Genomic DNA, 26,373 nt, shown 5'->3' with positions numbered 1-26,373 from the left:
TCAAGAGACTGTGGCAAGGCAAAGGCGTGATCGTACCGTTCCTCGCGTTGGTGTTTTATGATATGAACCTGGGAAATTACTCTGTTTAATAATGTATTGAAAACCTTTTTGTAACAACGTTAATAAAATGGGTGATTTTGAAAAGTTTTAATTGTTTTGAAATTTTGGATGTTACATGTAACATCCAAAATTTCAAACCAATTTAAACTTTATAAAACATGTCAAGTTCATCAAAACATTACAAATTTGTTTTCAAAATATAAATTATCAGAGTTTTCCCAGAAACATAAACATAATAGGAGGAGCTGTACGATCATGCCTTTGCCTTGCCGCGATCCCCTGATGTACCTGAAACAATAAACTGAAACTGTAAGCCCGAAAGCTTAGTGAGTTACCCCCAAAATACCGATACACATACGGTCCACATGACCATGTCAATGATAACATATCATAACAAACTGAATAGAACAGCACGTAACGGGTCCACAGCTCTACAGACTGGGATACCCCTGGGCCCACAGTGTGAGTCTGGAATGCCTACGAAGCCCTCAGCTCACATCTGGATTGCCACCAAGCCCTCAGTACGAGTCTGGAATGCCTATCGGGCCCTCAGCTCGTATCTGGAATGCCATCGAGCCCTCAGTACGAGTCTGGAATCCCTATCAGGCCCTCAGCTCGTATCTGGAATGCTCCCGAGTCCTCAGTATGAGTCTGGAATGCCTACCAGGCCCTCAGCTCATATCTAGAATACTCTAGGGTTTGTTGGCTACCGCATGGAGCAATACAACCTCAACCCAACCCACATAACATATAACATAACTACTGAGCATGCAATAATCATATAACAACACAGGTACTCCTACAGGTCTACCTAACTGGCATAACCACTATCATGCAATACTAACTCATACTCAACATTTAACACTACTGGGATAACATATCAAATAGGTCGGCCTTGGTGCCTTAGACCCCTTAGTATAGTGATGATAACTCACCTCGTAGATGTCAACTCGATAGATAAGTCCCAAGTCTCCGATCACTTGCTAAGAACTCCACCACCTATTACCATAGTACGAATATACTCATAAGTCCTCATCCTTACAAAGTACTCCATAAACCACCTAGTTAACCCCTGGTCAAGGTCAAAGTCCTCAGTTAAGGTCAACAGTCCATGTTGACCTCAACTCGCTGAGTACCCTCGGCTACTCGCCGAGTTCCTTGAAGCACATTCCAACTCGCCGAGTCATCGGGGTGACTCGTCGAGTTCCTTCGATTCTCGATCAAACTTTAAGGCCACACGTTGAGTTTCCTCCTTGCAACTCAATGGATACACACACATACATATCCTGGAGAGACTCATCCGACTCGTCGAGTTTTTCTTCAACTCGTCGAGTCTTATTGCAATCTTCATCGGACTCGCCGAGTTGTTCATCCAACTCGTCGAGTTCTCGGCCATCTTCATGTGAATCGCCGAGTCGACTATAACATCCGGGACTTCAGGTATATTAATTATTCTTTTTATTTTGAGTTTTGTGGAAGAACTCGGCGAGTTGGTTCATAGACTCGCCGAGTTGAGACGCGATTTCTCACTCGGATTGATGCCCGGACTCGGCGAGTCTGCGCTGTTTAATGAAACCCTAATTTCTCGGGTTTGAAGCATATTTAAAGGGCCTTATGGCCGTCATTTGCGCTCATCAGTCCCTAGAGTGAAACCCTAGAGCATTTGAGCGATTCAAGTGAGGGAAGGAGCCATTATTGATCTTGGAGTTATTTCCTAGCAAGGAAAGAGGAGATCTAGCCAAGAGGAAGCAAGAGAGGGGTGGATTCTTGAAGAACTAAGGTCCAGGACATCACAACTGAGGTACAATTCTGAATCATTCTCTGTTATTGTGATGTTCATGTAGATTTAGGGCTTTTGAACCCATTTGTGGCTAGATCTAGTGTCCTCATGGTCCCTTAGCGAGTTAAGGTCCTGGATCTGGACCCATAGAGGTCCAGAGCACCTCTTTACCAAAGCTTTATATGCATCCATGGAGGTTTTGGCTTGGGATCAATGTATTTGAGGCTAAAACACCATTCATGAGCTATTCGATGCTTAATGAGCACCAAGACTTGGACTTTACGTGGTCAATAAGCTTAAGGAGACTGGATCTATAAGTTAGTGAAGCGGATCTAACCTCAGAAGGTCGTTTGGGGTTGTGCATGGAATGCACTCGTCGAGTCCATTCCCAGACTCAACGAGTTGGTGCGGGTTGTTCAATGATTACGAACCAGGGGTTGAGTAACCGATTCGGGTGAGTGACTCGGTGCGTCGGAAGAGATTCAGAGGGATCGGGTTCCCGTAGGGACTCGGCGAGTCCACGCCAGACTCGGCGAGTCGGGTCGACCGTTGACCGTTGACCATTGACCAGAGTTGACTAGTTTGACTTCACGGTATTAGTCAGCCAGAGTCAAGGTAGTATTAAGTAGAAATATGCTTGTGTTGTAGGAGGAAGATAGCTCGGGAGATCGAGCACTAGTGGTTACGAGATTTACGAGTTACCGAGATACGCGAGGTGAGTCTTCTCACTATACATTACCTTGAGTGGTGTTTCGAGTTGACCAGAGGGTCTTATGTGCTATGTATGCGATTATGTGTTGTCTTAGAGATTTCATGCTATGTGTTATTTGTATGCTGTATGATTTTATATAGACCGGGCCGGAGGGCCCAACGATTCTGACCGGGCCAGAGGGCCCAATGAGCTATGACTGGACCGGAGGGTCCGATGAGCTGCGAGACTGGAGGGTCCCACTGAGACATCTAGACCGGAGGGTCGGATTTAGCCTTGAGTGGCGTATTTGTGGAATGTGGTATTTTGGGAACTCACTAAGCATTTATGCTTACAGTTGTAGTGTTTGATGTCTCAGGTACCAACGAGGACCGTGGGAAGGCGACGGCTTGACACGTACACACACCGATGGAGTTTATTATGTGTAGAGATCTTGGGATTTGTTTTGAAAACAATATTGATTATTGATTTGAAATTGTGATGTGATACATTATGTGATTTTGAAAACGAAAAAATTATTTTGAAAATTTAGGGTGTTACAAGTTGGTATCAGAGCCTTGGTTTGAGGGATTCGGATGCACCTTCGGGCGTATTTGAACTCAAACCGAGGATTTGAGAAATTTTAAACAAAACTAAAATTTTCTAAAAAGAAAAAGAGGTTTTGGAAACAAGCAGAGTGGAAGGTGTGTACGGTCAGCCAGCGCCCGAACGGTGAATCCCCAAAATACCCTTACATTATATGTTATGAGTTATGAGATATTATGTTGTGCATGTTAGAGAGGCTAGGTATTCCTATTAGGACTAAAGTGGGCCTGATTTGTGATGCCTTAGCTTAGGAGATCGCTGCTGCTATGAGATACTTTGAGAGTGAGTAGGTAGCAGTGAGGAGCTCATGAGAGGGCTATTGAGGGTAGCCAGTGCATAGCGAGAGTAGAGTATTTTCGATTTGGGATCCTAGGAGGAGGACTTGTATTGTATATCGATTCGATGTGGACGATAGTATTGGACCCGTACTATTGAAGACACCGGATTGGTGCGCAGTCCAAGTAAGAATCCTTGGGGTACCAGAAGTTGAGGATGATCGAGTTATCGAGTGTGAGTATACTCGAGAGTTTCCCTAATATTCCTTATGTTGTATTTCAGAGGTTGATCATGGTCGGGACACGCCATACCACCGGGAGCAGTGGGGTGAGTGATGAGGAGATCTGTCGGATCATCCATGAGGAGGTGGCTGTTGCCATCAGAGCCGAGATTCCGGAGATGTTTGGGTCTATTAAGACCACACTGATCGAGACGCTTGACGAGCGTTACGCTGCTTTGACTGATGTTGCTATTGCTGCAGCCACAACGGCTGTTGCTGTTGCGAGACCCCAGGGTGGTGATTCGTTGCTGTACCGAGAGTTCAGCAGCACGAAACCGCCAGAGTTCGATGGTACCCAGGATCCGATCGCCGCTATGAGGTGGATCTCATACATAGAGGGGTGTTTCTATACGTGCTCGTGCCCGGAGCACTTGAGGGTGCGGTTTGCACTCAACCAGCTTCGCTTAGGGGCGAAGGATTGGTGGAAGTTTGTAACAGCGAACTATTCCACAGCTGAGTTGACTGCAGTGACCTGGGAGAGGTTTACTGCGATGTTTCATGATGAGTATGATCCCCAGGTGGAGAGGGAACGTTTGGCCCAGGAGTTTCTGACCCTCAAGCAGGGGACTGAGTCGGTGACAGTGATTACGAGGATGTTTCATGAGCGAGCGTTGTTTTGCCCGGAACTGGTGTCCACTGAGCATGCTCGCATTAGCCGTTATCTGAGTATACTGAGGAGGGACATCCGTGAGTTCGTGGCGAACTCGACTTACCAGACCTTTGCCGAGCTCCAGGCAAATGCTCGGAAGAGGGAGATTGAGCTTGAGACACAAGCGAGGGAGGAGACCAAGTCTTAGAGGGGTGATCGGCGACCGGCGCAGTCGCAGCCGGCCGCCAAGCGGGCAAAGCCCGCTGATTCAAGGACGGGTAGTTCAAGGGGCCGCACTTGTGGGAAGTGCGGCAAGAGCCATGATGGGTCGTGCAAGACTGGGGTATGCTACAAGTGTGGGAAGGAAGGACATTTCGCGATGGATTGTCCTAAGGGGTTCTCGTTTTGCTTTCATTGCAACCAGACCGGCCATCGGAAGGCCGAGTGCCCCCAACTTCAGAGGTCAGCGCAGGGATTTGCACCTACGATTCGAGCTACTGAGACCCGGCCAGCGAAGGTCGAAGCACCGAAGGCTAGGGGAAGAGCCTTCCAGTTGACTGGGGAGGAGGTCCGTGCAGCGCCTGACGTCGTGGCGGGTATGCGTTCTTTATCTATTTTATGTTGACTTTATGCTATTGTAATTGCTATATGTTATGTGTAGGTACTTTTCTTGTGAGTTCTGTACCTGCATTAGTGTTGTTTGACTCGGGTGCGAGTCGGTCGTTCGTATCTGTGACTTTTAGTCGGCACATTAGTATTCCGAGGGAGGCATTGAGTCGACCTCTGCAGGTTTCCATAGCCGATGAGCGTGAGGTGTGTGCTACCGAGGTGATACGTGGATGCGTACTGGAGATCTTCGGGGTGGAGTTTCCGATTGATTTGGTACCGATTACCATGAGGGATGTTTGTGTTATAGTGGGCATGGATTGGTTGAGCCGTTTCAGGGCTGTCATAGATTGCGAGCGTCAGTTGGTGACGATCCGAGATCCTAGTGGGGGAGTGCTGACAGTTTATGGTGAGGGGACTCGTGGTGGTTAAGTATTCTGTTCGGCTGCCAGAGCGAGGCGGAGTTTGCAGCAGGGCTGCAAGGGGTTCGTAGCCTATGTGACGGATATGCGAGAGGCCGTTGGGAGTCCAAATTCAGTGGATGATGTGCCGATAGTGCATGAGTTCCCGGACGTGTTCCCCGAGGAGTTGCCGGGTGTGCCTCCCGAGAGGCAGGTGGAGTTTCGTATCGATTTGATTCCCGGGGCTGCGCCTATCGCTAAGGCGCCATATCGCCTAGCGCCGCCAGAGATGCAGGAGTTATCCTCACAGCTGCAAGAGCTGTTGGGGAAAGGGTTCATCCGCCCCAGTAGCTCTCCCTGGGGAGCGCCGATCCTTTTTGTCAAGAAAAAGGATGGTTCACACCGGATGTGCATTGATTACCGGGATTTGAACAAGTTGACGGTCAAGAACCGTTATCCATTATCGAGGATCGACGATCTATTCGATCAGTGGCAGGGGGCGTCTTGGTTCTCCTAGATAGATCTGAGGTTGGGGTATCATCAGATGAGAGTTCGAGATGAGGATATCCCGAAGATGGTGTTTAGGACTCGTTACGGGCATTACGAGTTCGTGGTGATGCCATTCGGGCTAACCAATGCACCAACGACATTCATGGATATCATGAACAGGGTGTGTAGGCCGATGTTGGATCGTTCGGTAATTATATTCATTGATGACATCCTGGTGTATTCGAGAACCAGAGAGCAGCATGAGGAACATTTGAGGGAGCTCCTCAGAGTTCTGAGAGCGGAGAGGCTTTTCGCCAAATTCTCCAAGTGCGATTTTTGGTTATGGGAGGTCCAGTTCTTAGGGCATCTCGTTAACCAGAATGCGATTTTGGTTGACCTGGCCAAGATCGAGGCTATGATGAGTTGGGAGGTGCCGAGGTCACCTACAAAGATCAGGAGCTTCTTAGGGCTGGCAGGCTACTATCGGAGATTTATCAGAGATTTCTCCAAGATCGTCGTGCCACTTACCAAGTTGACCCGGAAGGGTGTTACTTTCTCATGGGGTCCAGAGCAGCAGAACTCGTTTGAGACCCTTCGCTAGAGATTGTGCGAAGCTCCTGTGCTCGCACTACCGGAAGGAATGGAGGATTTCGTGGTGTACTATGATGCATCGATATCGGGGTTGGGAGCGGTGTTGATGCAGAGAGGGCATGTGATCGTGTATGCATCGAGGCAGTTAAAGCCTCATGAGACGAGATATCCCACCAACGATCTGGAGTTGGGGGCTGTGGTGTTCGCCCTCAAGATCTGGCGTCACTATCTGTATGGGGTTCGGTGTACGATATACACGGACCACAAGAGCTTGAAGTACTTGATGGATCAGCCCAACCTGAACATGCGGCAGAGGAGATGGCTGGATGTGGTAAAGGATTATGATTGCGAGATCTTGTACCACCCGGGCAAGGCTAATGTGGTAGCCGACGCCCTGAGTCGTAGGGCAGAGGGTGCCCCGATGCGAGATATATGTATGAGGTTGACGGTGATGACTCTGGTATTGGATACCATAAGAGGGGCCCAGGCCGAGGTAGTGAGACCGGAGAACCGTAAGAGAGAGCGAGTTATCGGGCAGGTGTCGGGGTTTGTTACCGATAGTTGTGGGCTTATGACTTTCCAGGGTCGGATTTGGGTACCGTTTGTGGGCGGGACGCGTACTATCTTGATGGAAGAAGCGCACAGATCGAAGTTTTCGATCCATCCTGGGGCCACTAAAATGTATCTGGATCTGAAGAGGGAGTATTGGTGGCCCTGCATGAAGAGGGATGTGGCGTGGTTCGTTGAGAGATGCCTGACCTGTCGTAGGGTTAAGGCCGAGCACCAGAAACCGCATGGTAAGTTGCAACCACTTGAGATTCTGGAGTGGAAGTGGGAGCAGATATCCATGGATTTCATCACCAAATTGCCGAGAAAGCCAAGGGGTGTCGATGCGATTTGGGTGATAGTGGACCGATTGACGAAGAGCGCCCACTTTCTCGCTATTAGTGAGAGTTCTTCTGCGGAGAGGTTGGCAGAGCTATACGTGGGTATCGCGGCATGGAGTACCCACCTCGATCATGTCAGACCGAGATGTGCGTTTCACTTCCAGATTCTGGAAGAAATTTCACGAGGAGTTGGGTACGAGGTTGCATTTTAGTACCACATACCACCCACAGACTGACGGGAAGAGTGAGCGGACGATTCAGACGCTCGAGGACATGCTCCGAGCATGTGTGTTGGATTTCGACGGGAGCTGGGACGCGTATTTGCCCTTGGCGGAGTTTTCCTACAACAACAGCCATCATTCGAGCATCGGTATGCCACCCTTTGAGCTGTTGTATGGGAGGAGGTGTCGTACCCCTATTTGTTGGGGTGAGGTGGGGCAGCGCGTGATGGGTAGTACGGAGATAGTGCTTCAGACGACAGAGCAGATCCAGCAGGTCAGGCAGAGGTTGTTGACCGCTCAGAGTCGCAAGAAGAGTTATGTAGATAGACGTCGAACCGAGCTCGAGTTCCAGGTCGGTGATTATGTTCTCCTGAAGGTATCTCCTTGGAAAGGAGTGATCCGATTCAGAAAGAGGGGCAAGCTAGGGCCCCGGTATATTGGGTCGTTTCGAGTGATCACGAGGGTGGGCAAGGTAGCATATCTCTTGGAGCTACCCGCGGAATTGGATCGGATTCATAATACCTTCCATGTGTCTCAGTTGAGGAAGTGTATAGCCGACGAGTCGGTGGTAGTACCGTTAGAGGACATTCAGGTGGATGCGAGCCTGAACTACGCGGAGAGACCGGTTGTGATTGTGGATCGAAAGATCAAGGTTCTGAGGAACAAGGAGGTGCCTCTGGTACAGGTTCAGTGGCAACATCGGAAGGGATCCGAGTTGACCTGGGAGCCAGAGCGGGAGATACGGGAGCAGCATCCGGAGCTATTTCAGGAATGAGACTTCGAGGGCGAAGTCGGATTCTAGTGGGGGAGAATTGTAACATCCGGGACTTCAGGTATATTAATTATTCTTTTTATTTTGAGTTTTGTGGAAGAACTCGGCGAGTTGGTGCGTAGACTCGCCGAGTTGAGACGCGATTTCTCACTCGGATTGATGCCCGGACTCGGCGAGTCGCCTTGGTAGACTCGGTGAGTCTGCGCTGTTTAATGAAACCCTAATTTCTCGGGTTTGAGGCATATTTAAAGGTCCTTATGGCCGTCATTTGCGCTCATCAGTCCCCAGAGTGAAACCCTAGAGCATTTGAGCGATTCAAGTGAGGGAAGGAGCCATTATTGATCTTGGAGTTATTTCCTAGCAAGGAAAGAGGAGATCTAGCCAAGAGGAAGCAAGAGAGGGGTGGATTCTTGAAGAACTAAGGTCCAGGACATCACAACTGAGGTACAATTCCGAATCATTCTCTGTTATTGTGATGTTCATGTAGATTTAGGGCTTTTGAACCCATTTGTGGCTAGATCTAGTGTCCTCATGGTCCCTTAGCGAGTTAAGGTCCTGGATCTGGACCCATAGAGGTCCAGAGCACCTCTTTACCAAAGCTTTATATGCATCCATGGAGGTTTTGGCTTGGGATCAATGTATTTGAGGCTAAAACACCATTCATGAGCTATTCGATGCTTAATGAGCACCAAGACTTGGACTTTACGTGGTCAATAAGCTTAAGGAGACTGGATCTATAAGTTAGTGAAGCGGATCTAACCTCAGAAGGTCGTTTGGGGTTGTGCATGGAATGCACTCGTCGAGTCCATTCCCAGACTCAACGAGTTGGTGCGGGTTGTTCAATGATTACGAACCAGGGGTTGAGTAGCCGAGTCGGGTGAGTGACTCGGTGAGTCGGAAGAGATTCAGAGGGATCGGGTTCCCGTAGGGACTCGGTGAGTCCACGCCAGAGTCGGTGAGTCGGGTCGACCGTTGACCATTAACCGTTGACCAGAGTTGACTGGTTTGACTTCATGGTATTAGTTAGCTAGAGTCAAGGTAGTATTAAGTAGAAATATGCTTGTGTTGTAGGAGGCCGATAGCTCGGGAGATCGAGCACTAGTGGTTACGAGATTTACGAGTTACCGAGATACACGAGGTGAGTCTTCTCACTATACATTACCTTGAGTGGTGTTTCGAGTTGACCAGAGGGTCTTATGTGCTATGTATGCGATTATGTGTTGTCTTAGAGATTTCGTGCTATGTGTTATTTGTATGATGTATGATTATATAGACCGGGCCGGAGGGCCCAACGATTCTGACCGGGCCAGAGGGCCCAATGAGCTATGACTAGACTGGAGGGTCCGACGAGCTGCGGGACTGGAGGGTCCCGCTGAGACATCTAGACCGGAGGGTCGGATTTAGCCTTGAGTGGCGTATTTGTGGAATGTGGTATTTTGGAAACTCACTAAGCATTTATGCTTGCAGTTGTAGTGTTTGATATCTCAGGTACCAGCGAGGACCGTGGGAAGGCGACGGCTTGACACGTACACACACCGATGGAGTTTATTATGTGTAGAGATCTTGGGATTTGTTTTGAAAACAATATTGATTATTGATTTGAAATTGTGATGTGATACATTATGTGATTTTGAAAACGAAAAAATTATTTTGAAAATTTACGGTGTTACATCGACCTTGCGACTCACCGAGTTCCTTCAGTCCTCAAGCCATACATACTCATTTAAGCCATGTAATGGCTCCAAATTACAGATCCAAGCTTCCAGGGTATGCCTTTCACGTAAAGTTGCAAACTTTACATACATTCATGGCTAAAAAGGTTCTTAATGCAAAATCTAAGCTCTTAATGGGGTTTCATGCACAAGGGGGGGCTCATCCACGACCAAGATAGGAACTATATGATTCTAGAACTCGGGAAGGGTCCAGATCTGAAGTTACAACTTCAGATCTAGCTCATGTCTTACAATATCACCTTACTCAAAACAATAAAAACCCTATATCTCCACCATATGAGGTCTAGAAAGAAAAGAGATAAAGATGTCGACTTGATACCTTCAATGGATGCTAACTGAGGTAGTGTAACAACGCAAATTTTCAAACAAATTTTTCATTTTTAAAATATAATTATTTCCATTCAAAACAAGGCATAAATAGTTTAAGTATTCTGTCAAATACAAATATTCAAAATCCCAAGATCATAAAAGCATTCTTCAGTGTGTATCGATCACGCCGGCGCCTTCCCACGGTCCTCGCTAGTACCTGAAACACATACATAACAACTGTAAGCATAAATGCTTAGTGAGTTCCCCAATATACAACTTACGCACATACGCCTTTCTAGGCCATGACCTTCCGGTCATCAACACCACGCCTTCCGGCCCATAACATATTCGCCTTCCGGCCCATAACATATTGCCTTCCGGCCCACATAACATACATAGCACATATAACAAATATCTTACCACATATAGCATACATATCACATATCGTATCTGACCTTCCAGTCACACAGTCAAACCCTTCCGGGTACAGTATAGTGAGAAGACTCACCTCGTGAATGCTGAAAGCTAGCAAATCCTGAAATCACTCGTGCACAATCCGACGAGCTACAACCTTCCTATAACATCACATATCTCATTAACACATATATCGTCTAAGTGTGACTATCCCTAAGAAGTCAGACTTAGGTCAACTCTGGTCAACGGTCAACGGTCAGCTCGACCGGACTCGGCGAGTACCATGGCGACTCCGCGAGTCTAGACGTCCTCCAACTCTCTGGGATCCCCTATCTACTCGTCGAGTATCCCCCTTGACTCGACGAGATCCACGTGGAAGAATCGCGGGGCCACCCCGACTCCACTCGCCGATTCTGAAGAACAACTCGGCGAGTCCCAGTGAATCTTCAAGCTACTCGCCGAGTCTGAAGAACAACTCGGCGAGTCCCAGTAAATCTTCAAGCTACTCGCCGAGTCTGATCATTGGACTCGGCGAGTCCATGCCATGCAGACGAGCAACTGCTTCCTGAAATACGTATGGTCCCGAGATATACAATCATGGGACTTTCTGGACTTCTAAACATCTTATTACTGGGGTATAAACGTTTGGGTAACAACATAATAACCCATCTAATCACTAAATGGGTTTCATAAACCCTAGATTCGTATACACATCAAAATAACAGAAATGGTCCGAGTATTACCTGAAAACGCACTCTCTGTGTCCCCAAACCTCAGGACTCGATCCTCCTTGATATTCCTTTGGCCAAACTCTTCTTCTTCTTGCCTAACAAGTTCCTCCAAGTTCCAATAGCTTTCTCTCCTGCTCTAGACGTCCACAACGATTAGGGTTCTTCTCAATCGGCCAAAAGACGGACAATGACGGCCTAAGAGGCGTTATATACAATCCAAAACCAAACGGCTAGGGTTTCTGCTGAACAGCGTCGACTCGCCGAGTCCATATCTGGACTCGTCGAGTCCAGTCGCGAACCCGCGACCAAGTCTGCGGTCCTACTCGGCGAGTCTGGCTCCAACTCGCCGAGTCCCTTCCTAAAATGCCCCCAAAAATAGTTTTAAAGCAATACCTGAAATTCCGGGCTGTTACAACTCTCCCCCACTAGAACTAGACTTCGCCCTCGAAGTCTCACTCTGCGAATAACTCCGGATGTTGCTCCCGCATCTCACGTTCCGGCTCCCAAGTCATCTCCGATCCCTTCCGGTGTTGCCACTGAACCAACACCAGAGGTACCTCCTTGTTTCGCAGAACCTTGATCTTCCGATCCCTGATAGCTACTGGTCTCTCGGCGTAATTCAGACTCGCATCCACCTGAATATCCTCTAACGGAACCACTGCCGATTCATCGGCTATACACTTCCTCAACTGTGATACGTGAAAGGTATTGTGAATCTGTCCCAACTCTGCTGGCAACTCTAGCCGATAAGCTACCCGACCTACTCTTGCAATTACCCGAAATGGACCTATGAACCGGGGTCCCAACTTGCCCCTCTTTCTGAACCGGATCACTCCTTTCCAAGGAGAAACCTTCAGGAGAACGAAGTCGCCAACCTGGAATTCAAGCTCGGACCGGCGTCTGTCCGCATAACTCTTCTGTCGGCTCTGGGCGGTCAATAATCTCTGCCTAACCTGCTGAATCTGCTCTGTCGTCTGGAGTACGATCTCTGTACTGCCCATCACTCTCTGTCCCACCTCTCCCCAGCAAATGGGAGTCCGACACCTCCTACCATACAACAACTCAAAAGGTGGCATACCAATGCTCGAATGATGGCTGTTGTTGTAGGAAAACTCAGCCAAGGGTAAATGCGCATCCCAGCTACCCCCGAAGTCTAACACACACGCTCTAAGCATGTCTTCCAATGTCTGAATCGTCCGCTCGCTCTGACCGTCTGTCTGGGGATGGTATGCGGTACTAAAATGCAATTTGGTACCCAGCTCCTCATGAAATTTCTTCCTGAACCTGGAAGTGAAACGCACATCACGGTCTGAAACAATCGAGATCGGTACCCCATGCCGAGATACCACCTCTCTCACATATATCTCCGCCAACTTCTCCGCTGAAGAACTCTCACTGATGGCAAGGAAGTGTGCACTCTTTGTCAACCTATCCACAATCACCCAAATTGCATCAACCCCCCTGACAGTCCTCGGCAATTTGGTGATGAAATCCATAGTGATCTGTTCCCACTTCCACTCGGGAATCTCCAATGGCTGTAACTTGCCATGCGGTCTCTGGTGCTCGGCCTTAACCCTACGGCAGGTCAAGCACCTCTCAATGAACCATGCCATGTCCCTCTTCATACAGGGCCACCAATACTCTTTCCTCAAATCCAAATACATCTTTGTAGCACCGGGATGGATCGAGAATTTCGATCTATGAGCCTCTTCCATCAAGGTAGTACGCGTACCGCCCACGAATGGTACCCAAATCCGACCTTGAAACGTCAGAAGTCCTCGACCATCCTTAACGAACTCTGAAATTAACCCAACGACCCGCTCTTTCTTCTGCATCTCGGATCTCACAACCTCGGCCTGCGCCCCACGAATAGCATCCAATACCGGAGTCATCACCGTCAGTCTCAGACATACGTCTCGCAATGGAGTGCTCTCCGCCCTACGACTCAATGCATCGGCTACCACATTAGCCTTGCCTGGGTGGTATAGGATCTCACAGTCATAATCCTTAACCACGTCCAACCATCTCCTCTGACGCATATTTAGGTTGGGTTGATCCATCAAATACTTCAAACTCTTATGGTCCGTGTATATAGTACAACGAACCCCATACAGGTAGTGACGCCAAATCTTGAGAGCGAACACTACTGCCCCCAACTCCAAGTCATGCGTGGGATATCTCGCCTCGTGAGGCTTTAATTGCCTCGATGCATAAGCTATCACATGGCCCTTCTGCATCAACACTGCACCCAGTCCCGAAATCGATGCGTCGCAATATACAACAAAATCTTCCATCCCTTCCGGGAGGGCTAATACCGGGGCTTCGCACAGTCTCTGGCGTAGTGTCTCGAAGGAAGTCTGTTGCTCGGGTCCCCATGAGAATGTAACACCCTTCCGGGTCAATTTGGTAAGCGGCATTGTGATCTTGGAGAAATCCTTAATGAATCTCCGATAATACCCTGCCAACCCAAGGAAACTCCTGATCTCGGAAGGTGACTTCGGCACCTCCCAACTCATCACCGCCTCAACCTTGGCCGGATCGACCAATATCCCTTTCTGATTGACAACATGTCCTAGAAATTGGACCTCCCGCAGCCAGAAGTCACATTTGGAGAACTTTGCATAAAGCTTCTCCGACCTCAATACCTCGAGGACCTCCCTCAAATGCTCCTCATGCTGCTCTCTAGATCTAGAATACACCAGAATGTCGTCGATAAATACAATCACTGACCGATCCAACATCGGTCTGCATACCCTATTCATGAGATCCATGAACACAGCCGGGGCATTGGTGAGCCCGAAAGGCATCACCACAAACTCATAATGCCCATATCGCGTCCTAAATGCTGTCTTCTGGACATCCTCATCCCGCACTTTCACCTGATGGTACCCTGACCTCAGATCGATCTTGGAAAACCAAGATGCTCCCTGCAACTGATCGAATAAATCATCGATCCTCGGCAACGGGTAACGGTTCTTGACCGTTAACTTGTTCAACTCCCGGTAATCAATGCACATCCGGTGTGAACCATCCTTCTTCTTGACGAACAGAATAGGTGCTCCCCATGGCGAGCTGCTCGGCCAAATGAATCCCTTCCCCAGCAACTCCTGGAGCTGCGAAGACAACTCTTGCATCTCTGGAGGTGCAAGACGATAAGGCACTTTAGCAATAGGCGCGGCCCCCGGAACTAGATCGATACCAAACTCTACTTGCCTCACAGGAGGTACTCCCGGCAACTCCTCGGGGAAAACATCTGAAAACTCGCGCACCACAGGAACCTCCTCAACTGATTTCGGTCTCTCGGAAACCTCCCGAGTATCCATCACATACGCCACCAAACCCTTACAGCCCTGCTGTAGACACTGCCTCGCCCTAGCGGCCGAACAAAAAGCTGATCCCGAACGGGTACCCTCGCCGTACACCGAAAGAACTCCCCCACTATGGTCTCGTATAGTCACCAACTGACGCTCACAGTCGATGACAGCGCCGAATCGGCTCAACCAGTCCATGCCCACGATGACACAGACATCACCCATCGCAATAGGAATCAGGTCAATCGGGAACTCCACCCCGAAAATCTCTAGCACACATCCCCAAAGAACCTCAGTGGCACAAATCACTTTCTCGTCAGCTATAGAAACTCTCAAAGGTCGACTCAACAACTCACGACTAACGCTGATATGCTGACTAAAGGCTAAGGACACAAAGGACCTACTCGCACCCGAGTCAAATAACACTAAGGCAGGCACAGAGTTCACAAGGAAAGTACCTACGCATACAATAACATAAGCATAACATCTCGACATTAAAATAAATACATGAATTACAACATACCTGCCGAACGGGTACCCTTATTCTCCAAGTTCTTCCTCCTACAAAGCCCTCTTTCCAAGATTACAATGCACAAGAATGACACAACACACGGGTTAGGGTTTCTATGAGCTCTCAAGGACTGCAAGGAGGCTAAATGAGGCTTATGCCTCCTTAAATAGAGTGCAGAACCCCGAGATTTAGGGTTTCATCTGCCAGCTCCTACTCGTCGAGTCCCTTTATGGACTCGGCGAGAAGGTCACTAATTTCGCGATCCCGCCTCGATGAGTAGGGCAACCTTTACTCGTTGAGTGGGGCTTAAAACTAAAGAAATTCTTAATTAGTTTAATACCTAGGAATCGGGGCGTTACACGAACCATCATACTTCTTGACGAACAATACCGGTGCTCCCCACACCGAACTGCTCAGTTTGATAAACTGCTTGCCTACCAGCTCCTGAAGCTGAGAGGACAACTCTTGCATCTCAGGTCATGTCATCGGTGCGGTACATTGGCAATCGGAGCCGCACCTGGCAATAGGTCAATTCTGAACTTAACCTGCCTTTCGGGAGGCACATCGGGTAACTCCTCCGAAAACACATCAGCAAACTCCCTAACAACTAGCACATCTGAAACCGATGCCTGCTCCCCAACCTGTGTATCAACCACATAGGAAAGATAACCCATACAACCATGCTAAATATACTGTTGAGCCCTGGTCGCCGAACAAAACCCTAACCCAACCCTTTTACCCTCTCCATAAATGACCAGTCTCCCCCACTTAGGGTACGAACTACCACTTGCTAACCCTCGCATTCTATCATAGCACCAAAACCGTTCAACCAATCCATCCCTACTATCATGTATATACCCCCCATGGGGATAACAATCAAATAAATCGGATAAGGTACCCTGAAGATCTCCAATACACAACCCCGATACACTCTGAATGCCGAAATCCCATGTTCGTTGGCGTTAGAAACCCGCAACGGACACTCCAGCTCGCCAAGGGTCATATCGAAATCCCTACCAAAAGATTGAGATAGAAAGGACCGACTTGTGCTCAAGTCGAATAACACAAGAGCAGGCAAAGAATTCACAAACAATATACCTATTAGAAACATAAACATAAGCGAAGCATAAAATAATTGACAAAGTGATAAATGGAAACATACCAGAAACATAAACATAAGTGTACCATAAAATAATCCATCACGGTTTCTTACTCAAACGTCACTCCCCTATGAGACTCCACGCCTTTATAGAGGTCGATTGAGCGGGTGACAAAGAGATGTGGCGTAGCACCACTGGCTATATTGTATATATTGGTTGTAACCCTATTTCTTGGAGCTCAAAACGTCAATCTACATCCGCTAGATCATTAACCGAAGCTGAATTTAGAGCTGTTGCATCAGCAACCATAGAAATCCAGTGGCTCGCTTCATTACTCACTGAATTCAGGTCTAACGTTATACCAATTATTTATTGTGACAATTTGAGTTCTACACGCTATTATGCAAATCCGGTTTTTCATTCAAGGATGAAACATTTGGCATTGGACTTTCACTTTGTTCGCGAGAAGGTTCAGGAAGGGTCATTATGGGTAACACACATAAAAGTGGATGATCAACTAGCTGATATTCTTACTAAGCCTCTGCTCCGACCCAGATTCCATATTCTAATCTACAATATTGGACTTACTCAACGACCGTTGTGACAACCCAAAAATTTTTATAAATTTGGCCTAGTAAAGCTCAGCCAGTTAGCTCAGCTGAGTGTCAAAATCATTCCTGTTATCATTTAGCCTCATTTAGAGTCCATTTAAAGGTTCAAAGGTTAGTACATTCAAGCATTGAACATAGAAAAAGATCGTGTGCGCTTTTAGCATCAAAACTGGGCCTTACACTCCAACACAAGGAGTGTACGGCCGCACATATGGGTGTGCGGCCGCACATCCCTCTTCTGGCAGCACACTCACGAGTATAAGTATAGAAATCAGCCACCTTTCATCACTTTTCACCCTCCCAAGCTTAGAACTCGATTTTTCTCTCAACTACCATCCGATTTTTAAGCTTAGATCTTCGAGTTGCTAAGTGTTCTTCTCCCGATTTGTTGTTAATCTTCATAAGCTAGTTACATCCTTTCATTTCATCCATTTGAAATCATGTTTTGTCTAGATCTTCAAGTTACACCAAGAACACCAAGAACACACACTTGTTCTTGGTGACTTTAGACCTTCTCGGGTTTCCGGATCGTAAGTACTTATTCCCAATGCTTGAAACTTGTTAAGGACACTTGTTTAAGTCCTTAGAAATGCCTAGAACTCGTGACCTTGTGGTGTGTGCGGCCGCACACACTCATGTGACCGCACACCCCTTTGTTTGGTGCTTTAGGGCTTCCAAAGTGCCTTTCTAGCTTCAACACTTGATGAACATCAGCCCTATAAGCCTCCCCACCATTTGGAAAACGTTTTGAGCACACTTTACCATGAGTGTGCAGCCGCACACTCCCCTGGCCGCACACCCATGGCCGCACACTCCCTTAAGTGACCTTACACTCCCTTAGTTTGAATCACATGTGATTCCAACACTTGGTTAAAGTGTTTCCTAGTCCCGGAAGGTGTTCCCTTTCATATAGTTGTTTATAAACATTATATTCATGTCAATATGTGTCCTTATATGTCATTTAGGACTTATTGTGTCTCGGGACTTCATTCGTGGAACTTCTCATCCTTACACGCATACCCGTTAGAATCACCCACATGAGGTGAGTTCATACCCCGTAATGAATCTTTTAAACTGTTTTAATTGTTTAAGGGGGGGGGGGGGAATACACGTTGAACACAATGATAATTGTGTAAATGTTTGTTATTAAACATCTTTCAAAATGTTATTTATGTTATTTATAAGGTGTTAAAACATTTCAAAACTCTTTAAAGTTATGTTACTTTATAGTTATACAAAACTCCGTTTTTAAAGTACAAGCATAACTTAGTAGATAAATGAGTCTTTTCAGTAACAGTCCAAGTAGAACATCAGTAAACTATAATAGGTATAGTTTAGGAGAATGCTATTCTTTACTTCTAGTACAATGAAGCACACAAAGAGTCAGTTCATACAAGAGTCAAACAAATAGTGAAGAGAATCAAACAACACCCATACAGAACAAACAAGTTAAGTTGCTATAGCATGAGAACACCCATACATGATCTAATTATATCAATGAATCACTAACTCATTGTTTTGAACAAAAGGTGATAGTTATATTGGGTATACATGATCATATACTTTAATGTGAATTACATGGCTTGCAAGAATTTGCAGAGGTCGTGTTTGGTTCCCCTAATCTCTTGACAGGGAGAGCGTATAGTAAGGGTTCTAGCCTTCACATTATGACCTTAATAAAACAAATATGTTTTTAGGTTAATAGTACATCTGTGTGTCATTATAAACGACAGCTGTGTACTTAAAATTCCCAATACTTTCATAAAGTGACAGTACCACTTGAAAGTTGAACTATTTTCTAGTCAAGATAGTTATAAAATAGGGAAAATATACTTTTTACAAATCGACAAATGGAACAGTCGAGTCTAGCACATAACAGAAGGTGCCTTGGTAGAAGGCTACGGTTAAAAGTTAGGACCATAATGCTAGTCTTATGATTCTGATATGTGCATAATTAGTTCATATTAAGTATACATTTTTATTCATTTATTAACTTAATTATCGCATATTATGGACAAAAGGTACTTAAAAGTGTTAAATTATGTTTTTCAGTCCAAAGATGAAGCTCGGAAGCGAAAGGAAGCGGGAGAAACAGTTAAAAGATTGAGAATGGAATAAAGAAGAAAAACACTGAAAAAGGCACCTACTCGGCGAGTCTGATCGTCTACTCGGCGAGTCCAATCGAAGAATCGAGAAGATAATGACTCGGGTTCCCAGAGAGTTATCGCAATACGGGGAATGTGAGAGGGACTCGATGAGTCACCACTTGACTCGACGAGTCGGATCGTATATTTAAAGATAATTCAACAGATCGATTGGGAGGCGACTTCTAACCTAATTTGGTCGACAATTAACTTTTGTTAAGCCGTTTTGAGGGTCTAGAGGGCGGCCGGAAGGCCGTTAAACTAACGGGAGCAGAGATCGGAAGGATTGGAGAGCGGATACATGTCGGTAATCATATGGATTGTTAACGTGACCATGTTTAGCATTCCATTGTGGTACTTTTATGTATTAAGTTTCTGATTTAGGTGTAAAAACCTTTTACTTTGTGTTTATGATTGAATGAAGCTTTGATTATTAGACTAATTGCTATATTGAATAGTTTATTTGTGTTTAATTTATCTTGCCAAGCTTGTTGAAAGATCCTCATGTGTTAATGATGATTATTTTCTGTTAATTGTTAAGTGAATTGAGTTGTTTGAACATCTGCTCGATTGCTTGTCTCTTATGATTTTTGATGACCATCGAGATTATAAGACTAGAAATAACGAATGTGAAACTAGGATTAATTTGAGAATAAGTAAGTTAATGTGTGAGCCTTGTTTGATGACCATCAACAAGAGGTTAATTAAATGTCTAAATTGATCAACTAAATTTACAAGTCTTGCTTGATACGAACTGAACACTAGGAAGCATGTTAGTTTAATCAACTGATCACTGTTTGAATTGACTTGTTTGCTAAAGGATTAGTTATAGCGAACGCGAATCTAATCATTTTAGGAATCGGTGAACATGAATAAATGAATTTGTGTATGCAATTGTCTATGTTTTTAAGGTGTAATTTATCTAAACCAAAGTACCTGAAGAGATGTGCTTTCCTGTTAGTTTATCGAGAGTTGTTAATTAATTGTTAGTTTGATATTTATTTCTTTATTCTTTTCATGTAACCTGTAACCTATAATCAAATATATTAAATTAATCCACCGTTCCCTGTGATCGACACCCAACTTACCTAAGCTATACTGTAATCTGACTAGGTACACTGCCTATAAGTGCATAGATAGTCTAAGTTTGTTAGGTTATAAATATTAAAATTAGTGGGTACTTTTGTGCACATCAATTCCTTAATGTATACATCACAGGATACATATATACCAATAGGTTCCGACAGCTAATAGGATGTGTGCTCTCTGCTTCATTTCCTGTTCCTCGTTGGGTTGTGAGCTTGGAACAGATTCACCCAATCTATTATCTACCTGATTCTATATATATGTATGCTTAGTATACATTAAGTCATCATAAGGGTACCAAGTATGGGTCAAGTTATAGAACACAGAGTCGAAGAACAGTTTTTCTAGTACAAAACATACTTTCCAAAGTCAGTACTTTTGGTATACAAAACTAGAAACTTCCAAAAAAGGGTTTAATCCATTTTATTAAACCGGTACAATTTTAAAGACTTTAGGTGAGTAACTCTATAATACCTTAGTTTATACACCATGTTTATATATATAACTAATACCCAATAGGTAGTTAAATGTGTGTTTTCTGCCTTACTTCCTGTTCCTTGTTGGGTTGTGGGCTTAGGGCATATTTACTCAATTAACTTTCTATCCGATATCAGATTATTTATAGCAGTATAAACTAAGCTATTATAAAAGTAGTCACTATTTTACTATAAGAAATATAGGTTTTCTTAAAAGATATTTTCATTGGATATAAAGGAACCATTTCAATTAACTCCATGAGTAACAAGTGATTACACTAGGGTTATATATGACAACGATCTAACAACCAATGGGATGTGTGCTATCCGCCTTACTTTCTGTTCCTCGTTGGGTTGTGAGCTTAGGGCAGATGCGCACAATCGATTGTTTGTTTACTCTGAGTCGTATATAACTTGTACCCACTTAGTACCCATAGAAAGGCTTGTAGTGCCATTTTACTTAACTTTCATTAAAGTAGGAAATATAGGATTTTTTAGAGGAACAGGCGAACTTTTCAAAACAGAACTTACAGCTTACATCACTTTTACATATACCTTTTACAACTTACTCACATCACTAAAATCTTATGAACTCACCAGCTTAATTGCTGATCAACTCTTTCAAATAACTTGTATTCTCAGGAGACTATTAGACAGGTGCTCGTGCTGGGGATTCAGAAGATGAAGCATTATAGCTTCAAGTCTTGTTTTGTTATTTGTGTATGAATTTTATGTTTTGTGAACACACACATTGTAAACACTTTCTTTTGAAATGAAATGGTTGTTCATTACTTGCTTACCATATACATATCTCGTGATAATAAACATGACGTCCTCCACCCCTGAACGTTTCCGCCGTTCTGGTTTTGGGGTGTGACAACCGTCCAACTTGCGGGGGGATATCAAAACTAACGATAATAGCTAATATTTAGTTAGTTCAAATTATTTATTCATTTTCTGTTGTATTCTCCTATTTTGTAGTATATTTTGTTTTCCTACTGTAGCTATATACCGTAACTTTTATGTGTTCAATAATTCACACAAAGTTAATATCCTTAATATCTTTTAAACAAGGATTTTATAAAAGACAAAACTGCAAATTTGGTCCTTGTGGTTTGCCAAAACCTTTGGATGGGGTCCAAAAAGTTTCCAGCTTGCACCAAAGGTCCAAAATCAAGGTTTTCATGGGTTTTTAGTCCATTCCATCATTGTCCGTTTGTTTGAATCCGTTAATGCCATCACATGCCCTCCATGTGAGGGCATTTTGGTCATTTTAGGTCCTAGCCTCCGTTGCCGCCACTTCAATTAATAAGATTGTAGACTGCACTTCACTCCTTCGTCTTCTACTCATACCTCAATTATCCAGACGCAAAAACCCTAACAATTGTCTGAGAATTGGCTTGTGTTCATGCTTTTGAAAATGTGGGGACTTAGAAATTTTGGAGAGAATGTTAACGTTCAAGAAGTTTATGGTAAGATTCAAACTTTGAAAAAACTTAGAAAAACATTGTATTTGATGATCAAGCTTCAAACTTTGAAAAATTCTAACAATCGTCTCTTTCTGTTTTGAAGATGGTTACCCCAACATATTCTCTATTGAACTTCATCACGGAGGGAGTTTCACAAAGTTTCCAAATATCAGGTATATTAATGGCCAAGTAAGGTACTTTGATGTTGTCGACATTAATGAATTTTCTGTTCATAAACTAGACTTGATGATGAGAGAATTAGGGTATGATGGTACTGAAATCATGTATTACCATTTCCGTTTGCCTAATGAAGGATTTGACTTTGGACTCCAAGCATTAGGTAACGATGATGATGTGCGTAATCTCTCACGGTATGTTACCCATAACAAAATGATTAAAGTGTACACGGATCATGGTCAAACGAACCTGCTTACATATTTTATGTCCCCAACTGGTCCAAGAAGGGTTATAATAGAAGACATGGACAATCAGGGTCCTCTTAGACCCTCATCACCTGTAGTTGCTCATGAAGTGGTAACTCCAATCCAAATTGATGTTGGTGAGGGTAATTTAGGGTTAGCATTAACCTTATACAAATCAGCAACACCTAAATTTAGTAGGTCTAAAGGTTGGAAACATAGTAAAAGGGCATCGTCTTGTAGTAGAAAGCTTAACTTGGATTGGGAAGGTGGTGAAAAAACAATGGCAAGTGGTGAAGTTGATAAGGTAAGGGTGTAGAAGGATTTGCAGATGAATTTGTTGTAGTTGATGTAGAAAAAGAGTTAAACAAAGAGATTGATGGGAATGAAGAACTTCGCATGAACAAATCCAATGGTGAGGGTGTAGAAGGATTTGCAGATGGGGGGTATAGAGTTTTCATGGATAATGATACTCAAGGAGTCGATGAATTTTCAACTAACATTAACATAGATGATGAGTTAATGAGAAACTTTCAACCTTTGGAAGGGTTTGAAGACCAAGATAGCATTCCATTTAATGGGTTTGAAGGACAAGATAATATTCCTTTCAATGATGAGTGGAGACAAGAGGAGCCTAATGACATTGAGTTTGAGAATCAAAACAGTGAAGATGAAGATAGTGACTTTATGATTGATGAGGACAACATAATTGAAGATGTTAAAGTTGACATGGAGGATTTCAATCTAAATATTGATACAGAAGCAGCGTTCAATGGATGTCAAAGTTTGGGTGGTCAAAGAAATAAAGATAGTGATGAAGAAGAGGATGTGGAGGTAATTGATAATGACCAGTAGGATTCACTAAGTGATGAATCAGGGGACAACAGGAAAAGAAGACAAATGATCAAAGAGTTGGGGAAACAAACATTATGTTCTGCTGGTGAGGTGCACAAGGTAGCTTTTCATATTGGGCAGAAATATAAAGCCAAGAAAGAATTGAAAGATAAAGTCGATATGCATGCTTTAGAGACAAGGAGGAATATCTCATTCACAAAAAATGACAAGAGTAGATTAATAGCTGATTGTGATGGTAATGTAGTTTTAAATGCAAGTGGGGTAGGTAGACCTACCTCTGGGAAAAAGGTAAAGGGTAAAGATGTAAACCCAGATAAAGCTAAATGCACATGGAAACTTCATGCTTCTAGGTCAAGTGAACATGACTATTGGTTTATTAAGACATATAATCAGAAACACATCTGCCTCCAAACACGAAAAATCAGATCTTGCACAGCAACATTTCTTTCCAAACGTATTATGGATCAGATTGAAGCTAATCCTGGACTTCCTGTTCGTGCCCTACAAGAGCAACTCCAATCAACTTATGGAGTTAGTATTTCAAAAGAGAAAGCATTTAGGGCAAAAGCATTAGCCACCAAAAATGTTGCAGGAGATTACGTAAAGCAATATGCAGCTTTGAGAGACAATGTACTAGAGCTACAAAAGATAAATGAAGGTACAATTGTAAAGATTGATGTGGTTTCTGAACCTGTGGTTTCATCCCCAACCAGGCAATTCAAAAGGGTATATGTGTGTTTAGGTCCTTTAAAGAAAGGATTTAAGGCAGGTTTGAGAGAATTTTTAGGCTTAGATGGAGCCTTCATGAAGGGACCTTTCCCAGGTCAAATACTAAGTGCAGTTGGTGTTGATTCCAACAATGGAACCTACCCATTGGCATATGTTGTAGTTGAAAGTGAAAACACTTCAAGATGGAAATGGTTTCTTTAGTGTCTTGCAGAAGATCTTGACTTGTATTCAAATTCCAACTTCACCTTTATCAGTGATAGACAGAAGGTACTATAGTTACATTTAATATTGCATACTAGGTTTCATTACAGACTAATGCTAATTACTTATTTTGTTTTGGTGAAAAAAGGGTCTTTTACCAGCCATAGAACAATTGTTTCCTAATGCAGAACACAGGTTCTATATTAGACACATATACCAGAACATGAGGATCAGATTTAAGACTACAGAGTACAAGGAGTATTTTTGGAGGTGTGCTACAGCCACCACCATACCAGAGTTTGAAGCTGTAATGGTAGAGCTAAAGAATTATGACATAGAAGCATATCAGTGGCTCTTGAAAATCCCTCCACATCATTGGGCTAGAAGTCATTTTTCAAGTATTTTCTCAATTTGTTGTCTTATTTTTTATTATAGTATAAATATACATTAACTGTTATTTTCTTAATGAACTACTAGGAAGGGCAATTTCAGACATGTTATTGAATAACCTTTGAGAAGTGTGCAATAGCAAACTTGTTAAAGGGAGAGACAAACCCATTATCAGTTGTTTAGAGTTCATCAGAGAGTACCTTATGAAGAGAGTATGCAATGTTATGAAGGTGTTAAACAAGTGTCAAGGTCCATTAACTCCAACTGGTACTAGGATTTTGGAAGCAAACACAACACTTGCTAGTAAGTATCATGCACGATGGAATGGGGGACAAAAGTATCAGGTTAAAGGTCCATGGAATGATCAACATGTGGTGGGCATGGAGAAAAGGGAGTGTAGTTGTAGAAAGTGGGAGCTTACTGGAATTCCTTGCAAGCATGCGATTGCAAGCCTAAATGAAATGGAAGACAATAATGAAAAGGTGGGAGAACTATACACCTATGTGCATAAGGTGTATTGGCTTGATACATGGAAAGAGATGTACTCCTTCAAGGTGGAGCCTATCAAAGGTAGAGCCATGTGGCCTAAGAGTGACTGCCCAACAACTCTTGTGCCTCCACCACACAACAAAGCTATAGGCAGGCCAAAAAAGAAAAGGAGGATTACAACAGAGGAAAGGATTGAAATCCAGCAATGTAAGAGGCAAGCAAATAGTCAAAGTCAAAATGATAATGAAACTCAATCACTGAGCAGGAAGTTTTTGACAGTGACATGTAGTAAGTGTAAGCAAAAGGGTCACAATGCCAGGACCTGCAAGACCAAAGATGGGAATTGATGTTTAAGTACTTAAGTTGTTTATGTTTGTGAATACTTGTTAATGCACTTTAGTTGGTACTTTGATGCCTTTTTTGGTTCCATTTTAATAATGTACTTTAATGCCCTTTTATGGAACAATGTACTCTAATGTTTTGGTAATGTACTTTAATGCCCTTTGTTGGTAATGATTGTGTTTTGGCATTAATCTGTTATGGTCCCCTTTTAGTAATGTAGTTTGTTATTGGTTTATGTTGTACTGTCAAAGCATGAAGATGTTATGGCAATGCACTTAATGTATGCATGTAAAACCATTACAATTGCATATTCAAGCGTATAGAAAAACCATTACACTTGCATATCATGTCAAGATCAAACCTTTATAATTTCATATTCATAAAAGGATAAAACCATTACACTTCCCATTGTCATAAAAGCATTACATATCCAATGAACCAAAAGACAACACTTACAACATATATAAACCACAATTAAACCTTCTATCACCAAAAGACAACATTTATAAGTGGTCATTACCAACAAAAAAACCCCTAAACTCTAATTCCTAATTCTAAAACAGCACAAACAACAGAAACAAGACCCACGAGGCAAGAAAACACATCTTCAGCTGACCCACTTCAACCTCATACCTATTCATTGTTCTCAACAATCCTGGTATGATAACAGTTGATCTTTGACACATAGGGGGATCGACCCACCCCAAAAATCCACATCTGGATCCCTACAAGAATACATTAAAGTAGAAGAGTTATTGCATAACTATCGAAATATCATAACCTAATATGAGTTTGCTTACCATTTTA

General features: G+C 43.9%; 1 protein-coding gene across 1 annotated transcript; it reads left to right on the top strand.

Annotated features, from left to right (window-relative positions):
* The first annotated feature begins 24,959 nt into the window (after nt 1-24,959).
* LOC145059504 (uncharacterized) lies at nt 24,960-25,571 on the top strand. Its single transcript, XM_079007353.1, has one exon. The coding sequence runs from the start codon at nt 24,960-24,962 to the stop codon at nt 25,569-25,571; it is 612 nt and encodes a 203-aa protein (XP_078863479.1).
* Nucleotides 25,572-26,373: the final 802 nt, after the last annotated feature.

Source organism: Lactuca serriola, chromosome 1, assembly GCF_051521515.1.
Source record: "Lactuca serriola cultivar US96UC23 chromosome 1, Lser_US96UC23_V15, whole genome shotgun sequence".
In the NCBI taxonomy this organism is placed as follows: domain Eukaryota; kingdom Viridiplantae; phylum Streptophyta; class Magnoliopsida; order Asterales; family Asteraceae; genus Lactuca; species Lactuca serriola.
Note: the sequence above shows the minus strand (reverse complement) of the source record. Positions and strands in the feature narration are given on the sequence as shown.

Bases quoted from the DNA above. Each gene is read 5' to 3' on its own strand.
- LOC145059504 (XM_079007353.1), top strand. From the start codon at position 24,960: ATGAAGGTGTTAAACAAGTGTCAAGGTCCATTAACTCCAACTGGTACT.